This window comes from Hippocampus bargibanti, linkage group LG13 (assembly GCF_051943395.1).
Source record: "Hippocampus bargibanti isolate YZ-2025 linkage group LG13, ASM5194339v1, whole genome shotgun sequence".
NCBI classification, from domain to species: domain Eukaryota; kingdom Metazoa; phylum Chordata; class Actinopteri; order Syngnathiformes; family Syngnathidae; genus Hippocampus; species Hippocampus bargibanti.
In genome coordinates this window covers 2,466,974-2,480,623 of record NC_142746.1, presented here as the reverse complement: position 1 = coordinate 2,480,623, position 13,650 = coordinate 2,466,974, and the positions used below count along the sequence as shown (strand labels likewise).

Below are 13,650 nucleotides of genomic sequence, written 5' to 3'. Positions count from 1 at the left end.
ATTAGATATCAGGTAGACAGGATGAACTTAATAGAACTAATAAATAAATAAAACCAGCATTGCCAAATCACATAACAAGCACCCCGCCAATTTTAAGCTAGCCCGCTTTCTTGTGTAACAGCTGTCGCATGAAATCGGGGCCTTTTTAACCAGGTCGTTATAATCCTTTTATCCCACTTTATTTCCTGCTAATTATATATTACACCTCTGTTCTCTGGTAGAGGTATTGTGAAAAAATAATTTAGTTCTCACGTGTATATGTAAAATGTGTCCATTTTTTATTTCAGTGCTGGCAAATGGAAATTTCAAAATAAAAGAAACAGGACTGCACCTCACTTATTTTAATAATGGATGAATGTGTAATTTTTTGCAATAAATCACATTAGTTGTGTTTTGTTGATAGACAATTAACTAATTGACTGGCAGACGATGTGCAAAAATGTTTCCACTCTAGTGCCAGGGTTTTTGCAGTCAATTGCAGGAACCACAGAATAAAGTGATACCTCGGCTTACGAACGCTTTAGCTACCGAACTTTTCGCCTTATGAACGTTAAATTCGCGAGAATATAATCTTGGCATACAAACTATTTTTCGGGAAACACACGGAGCGCCACAATGGCTGGCGGACTAGTTTTCGGCGGAAGAACAGCAAAACCACACGGCCGAGCAGCGCCACTGCAGCTGCCGAAATCCTTTTCCACACCCCCTTTCTCTGAGTGCATACGTCTTTTCACTTCAAGGATTTGTTGTCATGGATACTTTTGCTGTTATGGGACCGAAAAAGACCCCACCACAGGCTAGTGTTCAGCCGAAGAGGACACAAAACAAAATTAAGGTTGAGAAGAAGAAGATCATCGTGAAAAGCGAACGAGGTGTGCGGCCCAGTACCAGTATGCCAAGTCAACCATTGCTACCATCCTTCGGAACAAAGGCGCTTTTAAAGGTGCGTATGTTGCGAAAGGTGTTCCTGTATTGTCTAAGCAACAGTCTCGGGCAATAGAAGAGGTTGAAAAACCTCTGTTAATTTGGATTAACGAAAAGCAGATAGCCGAGACAGCGTGCGGGAAGCAATTAACACCGAGATAGCACGGCAAATTCACTTAGATATCATCATGGGGCAACCTGGATGTTCGTCAGAACTTTAAGCGTCATACAGGGATTTACAGTGTCATTCGTCATGGTGAGGCAGCCAGTTCGGACGATAAGGCTGCCGAAGCTTACAAGGGTCATTCCTCAAGATGGTGGAAGATGGCTACGTTCCTCATCAAGTGTTTAATGCTGATGAGACCGGCCTTTCTTTGGAAAAATATGCCTTACACAGGAAGAGAAGTCCGTCCATGGGCATAAGCCTATGAAAGATAGGCTAACCCTCCTTCCTACCGTCCTTATGGAATGTGACTCTCCCTCCCACCTCCTCCTACTCCATTCCATCAAGCCATCAATGACCATCACAAAGGTAAATAAAACGACTTTATGATCCAGTAAAGATTATTTCTTTAATTACAATACCATATCACATTTATTATACATAATATAAGGTATATTTTGTTTAGTTTTAAGGCTTATTTAGTAGAAAATTATGTTTTATGGGGACCTGGGAACGGATTATTCTTATTTTAATGGTTTCTCCTTACACACACTTTCTGGAAACCAATTGAGTTCGTAAGCCAAGGTATCACGGTATTGAGTTTAAGGACTACATAACCATTCAATTCAGTATCAGAAGCCTTAGACTCTCTTCTTTCATCAGAAAAAAGAGTTAATTAAAAGTTTTATGGGTCTGGATTCATCTGAACTTGAGATGGGGGCATCTGTACAAAATACAATGCAATACATAAAGATTGGTTTATGTAGCACTTTAACAACAGCTGGAACAAAGCGCTAGCATGGACAAAAGGGAAATGTTGCCCCTTGTGGTAGGGAAAAACATTGCCAGACGTCAGTCCAGCGCTTTATCATGACATTTTAGTACCAATCCCTTGATTTTCCCAAGATATTGCTGTTCCATCTGGTGAAATCTTTTTTTAATTCCTCAGGAACGTGTTCTTGCGATATGAGCGGCGATCTCTTGCTAATAGGACAAATGACATTTCCGCAATGGCCACCCCTTCTCTTCATGCATGACCTTTTTCTCGTTTTATTGTCGCCGGCCTCAACCATTGTAGGGAGTCCCTAAAGGGGGTGGGGTGGTCCAATTTTGGGAGACTGGAGGGTTTGTGGAAGAATCAAGCAGCATCTATATTAGCGCTGGTGAATCACATTGAGCATGCCATAGCGGGTGTCCCCTTTCATGCCATATATGTCCAGTACCCCCCGCCCCCCTTTACACCTCCACACCCCCCCAATGCCACACCATGCCACCCGACTATCCGTTTCTATTCTTAGCCTGTCACTTCAGTTTGTCCGAGCAGGCGAGTCTCGCTCTTCCTCACCGTCATCTAGTTCTTTTTCTCTTCGAGGCCCCACCGGTCCTTCCTCACGTCCAGACGTTCTGTCCTTCGTAGACCCCTGAACCAAGACAACACCAGAAAAAAAGTATAACCTGGTTTTTCGGGAAAAAAGGAACTTTTCCTCGCTTTGGAACATGAGCTCGTACACTGTATCGCTACCTGGACCGGGACCTTGGGGTTTCCGGCTCCAAGGAGGCAAAGACTTCAACATGCCGCTCACCATTTCCAGGGTAGGACGATGCTCATGTTTTTTTTACTCCTGGTCATTCTAGACTTTCGCAACTACAAATGTCTTGATTGGCCTCATACACTTTGTATCCTTCAGATGCAAGTGACCAAACTTATTTCTGACGATTTTTTCACTTTTTGCGAACTTGAGATGGGAGTGCCGTGTGGTGTCTAAGTCGTTGTGTGTCTATTTTTTTGGTGCACACTGACCGCAAAGCATCCTGTCAATTTCACTTTTACAAATAAGTATTTCATATAAGTCTGTGTAAGCTCTCAGTCATACAAGGAGTGGTCCATCGATGAAAAGGTTTCTTCCGCCGTCACCTGTACTTTGCTTCTCATCCAAGACACTTCGTCATCGAACTAAAATTTTGCTGGTAGCTCTGGCCCTATATTTACTGTATCCCGACTGTCCAGAGGTGGCAGTGCCAAACCTCTGCTATGATATGTCCCTATCATAGCAGGTTTGAAAGGGGAGTAAAAGACGCTATTTTTATAAAACAGCAAAACCCTTCAATAAATCACCGTCGTGGTGTGACGTTTAATTTGGATCGTGCTTACAACAGACTTCTTAGATCGTTACCACATAGCCTTAGTCATGCTGATGAAGGGATACCAGAGCGATACTTAGAGCAGGGACCTATCATAACAGAGGTCTGGCACCGCCACCTCTGGAGAGTCGGGATACTCTGTATATAAGGCCAGAGCTACCATCAAAATTTTAGTTTGCTGACGAAGCCTCTTGGATGAGAAGTGAAACGTCCAACACCTTCAAAGAAGTACAGATGACGGCTGAAGAAACCTTTTCATCGATATTTCAAACAGGAAAAACAAATAAAAGCAGGTCCCCTTTGACCCACAATGGTGCGGAACTTCCTTCAGAATCAGAAACATCTTTATTGCCCAAGTATGTCGAACACACAAGGAATTTGTCTCCAGTAGAACACGCTGCGCTAGTCATCATCAATAAAGATATGACAATTAAGTATGGAAGACACTAATAAAGGCTAATCAAATCTAATCGAATCCTTTGGTGTAAGTGGTACAAAGTGTCAAACAGACAGTGAGTATAAAATAAGAGCTACCATGATTATAACGGGATGCTGTTCCACAGGGTGTGTGCAATATTGCAAAGAGGTACCAGAAGACAGTTTGATTTGGGTTGCTGAGCAGAGAGTTAATGGTGACAGGGGAAGAAGCTGTTTAAATGTGTGCTGGATTTGGTGCGCATGGATCGGTAGCGCCTGGTCTGCCTGAGGGGAGTCACTGGAAAAGGTGGTGGGCAGGGTGCAGAGGGTCCAGTGGGATTTTCTTGACTCTTGCAGTGTGCAAGTCCTCGAGAGTGGGTAGTTGTCGAGATTACAAACAAAACCAAACAAAAATGATTGGAGGTTGATCAAGAAGTAGCAGCCCTAGCACAAAGAGTCATTGGAAATCAATCGATCTGTTCAGTATTGACTAAATCCGAGTGGTTCGCCTCTATTCTTCACACCTGGTCTCAAAGCACTCAGGCTGGCACGTTTTCAGAACGAGACCCAAAACGTTTCCGCCACCTACGAGCGATTTCCTCAATCATCTTCAGTTTACGTCCTGAGGACAGAAGCCTTTTGGGGACACAAATGAGGTGTCCCGGTGGGGTGCCATTTGGAGGGGTGGGGGGGTTGGAGGGCGTGGCAGCTGTCAGCATTTGTCTCACGCCAGGATGGCCGAAAGCGGATCCGCGAGGGCCTAAAAGTGGAAGCGGTGTTGGGTTCATGTGCGCTCGGAATAGAAAACCCAAAGTCCAAATGCACCTTCAGGATGTTGATGTCAAACATGATTGTTTGATAGGAAGTCAATTTGGCAGGTGCACCATATTACTCAACTCGCGTGTATTTCCAGGGCACTTTAGAACAACTGCAGCTGTCTACGATGTGCTGCACGTAGGGAACAAGGACGTCATGAAAAAAAAAAAAACACAAATACAGTCCAACATGGCTTTTCCAACGACTCAGTTCTCAACCAATTTGGTTTTCAACCCAAAATTGAGGGGTTTTTTATGTCTCGGTTTACATTGCAAAATGGTTTCTGGACCAAACTGAGCGCACCTGAATGCACCACTAGTCTATGCACCGTTTCCTTATACGTCACTCCCTCGTGTTGCGTCTCATTGTGACAACACAGTTGTGCTGTTGAATAAAGTTTTTATTAAAAAGCAGACGTGTTAGGCTGAGATTATCCTCATGTAGCGTTCCATTGTGAGTTGACGTGTTTGTATTCTTCAATCACGATAAAAAAGTGTCTAGTTGAGATCTCTTAGAACAGATTAAAATATTTTACATTGATTATAATAGGAAATGTTATTTTTCGGTTTTCGAACAGGGTTCTGGAACGAAATACAGGTAACATCCGACTTACGACCGATTTCCGTCCCGACCAAACGGTTGTAAGTCAAAATGGTCGTAAGTCGAAATCCATTAAAAATGTTGACGAGAGACTCGGAGGCTAAATGACTTGCAAACTTCCCCCTCTGGTGCCATCACATGTTCGATTCCTGTGTGAGAGTGAGATGCTGGCTGGCTGGCCAAAATTGTCGTACACGTTGCCGGACTGCTAGCTGCTATTTTGGTATTCCCGATGACCTGTGAAAATTACAGACTATGGAAGAAATCACTCCATACGGTCAATATATATTCAAAGCACATTAGTAAGGTAGAACTTGGAAGTCTGGAAACACATTTTAAAATTTCGCAGTTCAATAATGTCACAAAATTGTATGACGACAAAGACCACAATCGCCCCCAAAAAATTGACAACGGCAGGATTGCAGTCGGAGGATCCACCCTGGGCCAATCGCCAGCCAATGTCAGGCCATACACAAAGGACTGGTCGCTGGTCAATGTCAGCTAGCAAGCATTCCATACTCACATTTACCAATCTGGGCCGGACAACTTTGAGTCTTATAATAAGTCGAAATGCTAAAATGTTACTCAGGGAAGCCCGTGATTCAAAACCAGAACCTTCTGAACTGTGACACGGACATTTCTGATACGTCACCGTCTCTCCAAAATAGACCTTGTCTTGCGCGTAAGCTATCTCAATGGAATTGATAACCACCCGTCTGACACATTGACGGAAAACAGGACCACTGTTTGAAAGGCCATCAAGAAACATTATTCAAATGTTGACGTATAAAACCTAATTATCAGGAAATGGAATGTGTATATGGTAGTACAAGTCCAGGACATGGAAAGGTCCGCTTGAAACAATCCGTCGGGCCGAGCAGCTTCCTCTGCGCAGTGCTGTTGATACGGTGCAACTGTTGACAGGCACATTGCCGTTTTTAGCGACTGAAGGTCAACCAACACATAAACACACACGTAACCACATCTTATCAGTTAGCTCCTTTGTTAGCATCTATTGTTACACGCAAGGAGAGTCACTGTAGTTACTTTAAGATGGCCAAGATAACCTCAGCGGTATTTTTAGTCTACTCAGAAGTCTACTCTCTCGACTAGGACCGTTGGGAGCTAACGCGTCATACTGTAGTTACACTTTGATTGACATTGTAATAGTTTATATGCAGTACTTCAATACTCTTTTTGTGGTCAATGAAGTGGCACTTTGTGGTCAAAACACAGAACCCTGTGGGATTCCATGACTTCGTTTAACTCACTGATTGTTTGCATTCATTATTTTCAGTGACGTGCGGTGGGGTGCATGGCTGGTGAGGCACTGACATCATCAGTCAGATTTACAAACATATGAACTCTACAGAGTAGCTTATTTGCCATTTGATTGGCAACATTTTATGTGTTTTGTTTAAAATGTCATGTCAGCATTCTTTATATAAACTGTAGCATAGAAAAAAAGAATTAAAAAAAGTTATATTGTGCTACATTCACTCATAAATTAAGTCCATGCACCACTCCTTCTGAAGAAAGGCATTGATACCTTCTTTGTAGAAGTCTTCCTGATCTTTCTTCAGTTTCAAAAGTCTCTCTATTTGCTTCAATTTAGATATGTAATCCTCCATTCTGAAAATAAGGCCAAGCAACACGAAAAAATTACTGGATGGTTGCACTTCACTTGCTAACTGTTTACTGTAGCTTGCTCTCACTAATTCTATTATTCTGCACCTGAGGAGGCGCAAGAAGAATCTCTGTAATCACCATCGCCCCCTGTCATGAGGCAGGAGAACTGTGTGCCTCACCTATGCATACAGTTAAAAAATATCTATATATATTGAAAAAAATATTTAATATTTATAAAAAATAAATAAAATAAACACTGTAGTACAGTGTTTATAATGTAAAGTGACCCTACATTATATACACCAGCTAAACTGTAGAAATTTAGTTCATATACTAAAAGTGTTTGAACACTTAGTGCATTCCACAATAGTGGAATGCACTAAGTGTTCTATTGTGGAATGCAGAGGGACCGCAATGCGGTCTCACTGCACAGCAAGCCAGCACAGTTAGCATAGTCATTGTGCAATCCATGGTGAGGCTCAGCCAGCTGCTGCCTCACCGCTCGTCTCTACTTAGTATTTGAACGGTAAATGTGAAAATTCAGCGATTTTGAAAAAAATCCAAAAATGCTGAAGTTAAATGGAAAAGAACTTTCAATTACAAATCACTAAATAAATAGAACGGTTTAATGTATTTTTTCATTTGATATTTCCATGATGAGCATGATGAGGTAGGTGAGGCAAAGCCTCACCTGCCTCCCCTGACTGCATGTCACTGATTATTTTTCAATCAGCTCGGCTCTCCGGGAACTAACCCTTCATAGCTGAGCTTTAGGAAGACATATTTCTTGGAAACATAGAAATATCACCGGGTTGTATGAAACTCTACAACATATTCTGTTTATAGACAATGAAAACAATACTAATGATCCAAGCATTGAACCCTGTGGGATGCCATGACTGACTTATGTTGCTATCTATTGTTTACATAATATTTTTCTGAGCTGGGCCCTCCTTCGTAGTTAGATCATGGAAAGACGGATTCTTATCTTTGGATGTCTTCTAGGGTGTGCTTTGTTGTTAGACAATTAACTCATTCACTGCCAGGGTTTTTTTCATTGTCACTTGAATTGCAGGACGCACAGAATATTGAGTTTTAGGAATACATAAACATTCAATGTTGCATAAAAAATCTTAGACTCTCTTCTTTCATCAGAAAAAAAATAATTAATTCCCAAGTTATATGGATCTGGAGTCATCTAAGCTTGAGCTGGGGGCAGATGTACAAAATACAATGCAATGCATATGGATTTATATAGCGCTTTAACAACAGCTGAAGCTGGAACCAAGCGCTAACATGGAAAAAAGGGAAATGCTGTCCCCTTGTGGAAAGGGAAAAAAAACCATTGCCTGAGGCCATGGCCAGCTCTTTATAGGCACCCAAACAAGATAAAAATGGCGCTCTACATCATATTTTCAATTCCCGAATAAACTTGGGAATGGCAGTCAATGAGTTCAGAACTTTGTGGGATGGCGTCACATCTGTTTTGTGGCATTTAATATACAGGCAACATCCGACTTACGACCAGGTCAACCTACGACCACCCATGCTTACGACCGCAACCACCAGACCCTATTTTGACCATTTTTATTCTATGCCTGGCACCGCAACGCGCTAGCAGGCTGGCAATGTGTATGACCATTTTGGCCAGCCAGCCAGCATCTCACTCTCGCACAGCAATCGACCGTGTGATGGCTCCAGAGGGGGGAGTTTGCGAGTCATTTAACCTCCGAGTCTCTATTCAACATTTTGAATGGATTTCGACTTACAACCATTTTGTCAAACAACCGTTTGGTCGGAACTTGGTCGTAAATCTGATGTTACCTGTATTGTGTTATACCTGTTGTTTTTTTTTACTTCGCCTTTCCATTAGCTCCGTTCTATTTTGTTTTTCTACTTCTTTCTTTCCTTTCCTCTTCCTTTCATAACTTTGCTGCTCTGAAATGTAAATTTCTCCATTGCGAAACGAATAAAGGTACATCCAATCCAATATTCTGATTATATTTGATTATGATACTTAAAGAATACTATATTGAATGTAAGCATAGCTAAAACTGATGACAGTGAAGTCATCCATATTTTCCTGTACCATCCCTTACCAGCTAATTGAAATGATGAACATTTTGTACTGGGTCGACAATAATAATTTTTTCTCATCCAATGAAACCGTCGCATCAGTTTGGGTGGTGGCGAAAGTAGGCCAGACGTTTCCGCGACCGATGATCAGGCGGCTGGACATTAGGGCACTGTAATCAGACCCTCTTTGTTCGACGTGCCGCAGAATACTTCATCAACGTAAGTAATGTAAACGTTGCAGTTATCGTTTTCCATACATGTATTTAATTGTGTTGTATTCAGATATCTTTATCGCTTGCAACAATCACCGTTTTTCATATGTTTGGACATGCTGGCGTTCGTGGTTTCGTGTGTATAGAACAACGTGAGGATTTTGCATTGGTTGTATTTTTGAAAGGAAATACAGTAAAGTCTTGTTATATCGATATTCTCGGGAGTCGGAAAAAATATCGATATAACCGGACTATCGATATATCCGATCCTGCGGCATGTAAATTTTCTCCTTGCGTTCAAAGAAATAGTATCGTAATAAGCAGTACTATCGATATAACCGATATCGATATAACGAGACTTTACTGTAGTCATTAAAAAAGTGTAGACGTTTTTATTTTATGCATACGTTTATTTTTCACTTCACTACTGTACAAAAAGCATGCTAGATACGCGATCCATGAACCCAATGATAAAATTACATGCCATATCAAAGATCCCCCATTTACATATTGCCCCCCCCCTTTTTTTTAATGCAGTTCGACGCAGGACGGATATATCGATAGTGCGGTTATATCGACATTTTTTCTGAATCCCAAGAATATCGATATAACGAGACTTTACTGTTGTTTAGCCCTATGCTGGAGGGTTCTGATAACTCCTAGTTTGTGTTGTAAAGGGTGGTTAGAATCGAAAAGTAAGTATTGGTCAGTGTGCGTAGCCTTCCTAAAGACTTCTGTTTTTAGCGCTCTCTCCTCTTTTATAATAATAATAATAATAATACATTTAATTTACAAGCGCCTTTCTGAACACTCAAGGACACTTTACAACAAAGACAACACACAAAACAGTAAAATCATGCATAAAGCAATAAATAATAAAACAGCATAATAAATTAGACCATGTAAGCAAGTTTAAAGAGGTGGGTTTTCAGGTGAGATTTGAAAGTAGGAAGGGAGTCAATGTTGCGGATGTTGGGTGGAAGTGAGTTCCAGAGTTTAGGAGCGGAGCGGCTGAAAGCTCTGCACCCCATCGTTGTGAGACGGGCAGAGGGCGTGTAGAGGTGGAGGGAGGAAGAGGATCTGAGGGCCCGAGTAGGAACGGAGATTTGAATTAGGTCAGACAGATAGGGGGGGCAAGGTTATGGATGGCTTTAAATGTAAACAGAAGTATCTTGAATTCAATACGGAGTTTAACAGGGAGCCAGTGGAGCTGTTGGAGGACAGGAGTGATGTGGTGAAATGAGGGGTTTTTTGTGATGATCCGGGCTGAGGAATTTTGGACTAGTTGGAGTTTATGGAGACATTTTTGATTGACCCCGAAAAGAAGTGAATTACAATAATCGATACGGGAGGTGACGAGACTGTGGACGAGGATAGCAGTGGTGTGAGGGGTGAGAGAGGGACGGAGACGATTGATATTGCGGAGGTGAAAATATGCAGACCGGGTTATGTTATTTATGTGGGAGTGAAAAGATAGTGTGCTATCAAGGATGACACCCAGGCTCTTAACCTGAAGGGCGGGGGACACGGTAGAATTGTCAATGGTGAGAGAGAAACTGTTTGCTTTGTGAAGGGTGGATTTTGTACCGACAAGGAGAAGTTCAGTTTTTTCGCTGTTTAGTTTGAGAAAGTTATGAGAAAACCAGGATTTGATTTTATAATTACTTTACAATCCAAAAAGGCTAGTTGGTTCTCTTTAATGTCCTCCCGAGTAAATTTAATGTTGATGTCTACCGAGTTGAGGTGATCTGTGAAGGATTGACTTTCGACTTTCTTGTTTTTTAATTATGACAAAAGTATCGTCCACATATCTAAACCAGTGTCTAGGTTTTGTCCCCGTGAAGGATATGAGGGCCTCTTTATCCATCTCTTCCATGTACAGATTAGCCACTATGGGTGAAACTGGTGAGCCCATAGCACAACCATGATTTTTTTTGTAAAATGTCTCCCTAAATTGAAAATACGTAGTATTAAGGCAGATTTCCAATAATTGACAGATGTGGTCCCCCCTGTAGAAGAAGTAGTGCCTCTACTGTAGCGCCTTATTATGTGGTGCGCCTTATATTTGGAAAACCTTTATATAGTAATATATTTGGAAAATGTTTTTTCATTCATTGAAAGCGCGCCTCCTATTTGGAAAAAGTTTGAAAATACACCATACATTGGTGGTGCGCTTTATACTCTGGTGCACCTTATACACCGGAAAATACAGTATTTTCATTTTTTTTTTCCCAACAAAAATTCACAATCTTAAAAACTTAAAGCCAATTGTTAACGCCCCCCCTGTAGAAGAAGTAGTGCCTCTATTGTAGCGCCTTATAATGTGGTGCGCCTTATATTTGGAAAACCTTTACATAGTAATATATTATATTTGGAAAACGTTTTTTTTCATTCATTGAAAGCGCGCCTTCTATATTGAAAAAGTTTGAAAATACACCATACATTGGTGGTGCGCCTTATACTCCGGTGCCTTATATACCCGGAAAATTCGCTAGTCTATTCCTGCTTGTGCTTGATGGAGTCCCCCAAGGTGTAAAGTTCAGAGGTGGTGACTCATGGGTCAGCGGCTGCAAATAGCATAGCCTAGCTAGCGCCCCCAAAGTGGGGTTTCGGGGGGCGGGGGGGGGGGGGGGGTAAAAAGCGTGTTGACAGCTGCGCGGGATTCACAGGGTGGTGCCACCGAGGCCGGCCGATGATCCGCCGTGCTTAGATGAACTTGTAAACCCGCTGGACTCTTCCATTTTTCTTCTTTGTTTTTATGCAGATCACGCCGGGCAGCAAGGCGGCGCACGCCAACCTGGTTCAGGGCGACGTGATCATGGCCATCGACGGCGTGAGCACGGAGGGCATGACCCACCTGGAGGCCCAGAACAAGATCAAAATGGCCAACTACAATCTGGCGCTCACAATGACCAAGTAAGTAACGCATTCCTGCCCATAAACCTTTTCACCTTGAACTGACTCGCCCACCGCCTTAGAAATGGAACCCAGTCAAGCAGGGTGGTGCGCTTCCGTGGGGGCACGCCATGCGATAGGTATTAAGGCCTGGAAATGGGGCGGGGGGAGGTCATTGACAGCCCTTGAAAAGGCATATGCAGTAGTTGTGGAATCAGTGGTGAAAACTGAATTTGTCTTTATCTTTTTTTCATTTTTTTTCTTGTTTTCACTGTTTATTTATTTCTTTCTTTCTTTATTTCTTTTTTATTGTTTTTTTTCTGCTTTTCTTTTTTTCTTTATTTCTTATTTTATTTTTCTTCCTTTATTTGGACATTTATTTGCTTATTTATTATTTATTTTATATATATATATATATATATATATATATATATATATATATATATATATATATATATATATATATATATATATATATATATATATATATTATGTTATATTTCTTCCGTTTTTGTTTATTTCTTTGTTTATTTTTCCAGAGATATTTATTTGCTCTCTCATTTCTCTCTTTTGTCTTTCTTTTTTCTTTTTTCTTTCTTTATTTTTTAATAATTTTCATATGTATTTTCTTATTTATTTATCTATTTTTTCTTATTTCCTTTGTTTCTTTCATCTATTTATTTATTTATTGAATTTGCTTATTTGTTCATGTATCTTATTTTCTTTTTTGTCTTTATGTATTTATTTATTTATTTATTCAGTTATTTATGTGCTATGTCTTCATTTATTTATCTATTTTTTATTTATTTGCTTATTTGTTCATTTATCTTTTTTCAAATTTTTTTTTTTTTTTGTTTAATCATTGACACTTAAAAGGACACCCGGCACGACCATCCGGTGCCGGTTCATTGTTTGTTTGCTGCTTGTTTGCGGCATGCATTGTATATGTGTTTGTTTAACCTTGGCGGACTTTTACTTTTGGTCTTCTTTTGCTACTTTGTATTTTTTCCGTTCAGATGATTTTGATGTTTTACATTTTGTTCCTGCTGACTTTATTTTAATACAATTTCTCAAACAACCTCCTGCTCCCTCCTGCCTGCTTTTTGGGAGCACACCGTGATACATGGCAGGTTCGCTTTCCTCACTGTCAGTTACTTTCTGTGCCGTGCGGCTCCTCGAAAATTATGCCGGCTTTTCCGAAAGCTCGAACCACCATGCCAGCAGACACGTTAGCCCAAGCATCCACAATCCAGTTGCAAACTGTGACGTAACTCGCCCGGCGCTGCCTACCACTCTTCGTGAAGCTGTGGTCTCATTCGGTCATCCATCGCTCCCACGCCGCTCTAGCCTCACTTTGAACGGCCGGTTCACACTGATGTCCAGCGGTTGGAGTTTCTTGGTCAACCCACCCGGAATCACAGCAAGCGTAGCGTTCATCCGCTTCACTTTCTGCTTCACATTGTCTGTGAGATGCACTTGAAATAGAGTCACAAATCAGAAGTGACGGTGATGTGTGGAAAAAACCTCCCGGTCTCCTTACATACACCTGCCTCAGCCACTCCTTCATCAGGATGCGCTTGTCGACGATGTGCTTCTCGCAGTAGGACCAGAAGTTCGCCAACTTTTCTGAATAATCCGCCGGCTGTTGCTGCGCAACCGTAGTTCTGGTCCGGATGGAAAAATGGCACCGTTTCATAAAACGCCAGCACCAAGACGGACCTCCTCGGAAATGTTCAATTTTCATTTCCTCCGCTAGCGTTACTGCTCTGAGTCGGA

At 41.4% G+C, this 13,650-nt stretch overlaps 1 protein-coding gene across 7 annotated transcripts in view; it reads left to right on the top strand.

Moving 5' to 3' along the window:
* LOC148888944 (LIM domain-binding protein 3-like) overlaps positions 1-13,650 on the top strand; it is a 57,087-nt gene that overhangs the window by 9,260 nt on the left and 34,177 nt on the right. For 6 of the 7 annotated variants that reach the window (XM_089012181.1, XM_089012175.1, XM_089012174.1 and 3 more), the window contains exons 1-2: positions 2,399-2,680; positions 11,744-11,895. In XM_089012181.1, coding sequence (XP_088868307.1) covers positions 2,585-2,680; positions 11,744-11,895 — 248 coding nt within the window. In that variant the 5' untranslated portion in view covers positions 2,399-2,584. Of the gene's footprint in view, positions 1-2,398; positions 2,681-11,743; positions 11,896-13,650 lie in introns of those variants that run through there. The other variant, XM_089012176.1, reaches the window with a different exon arrangement.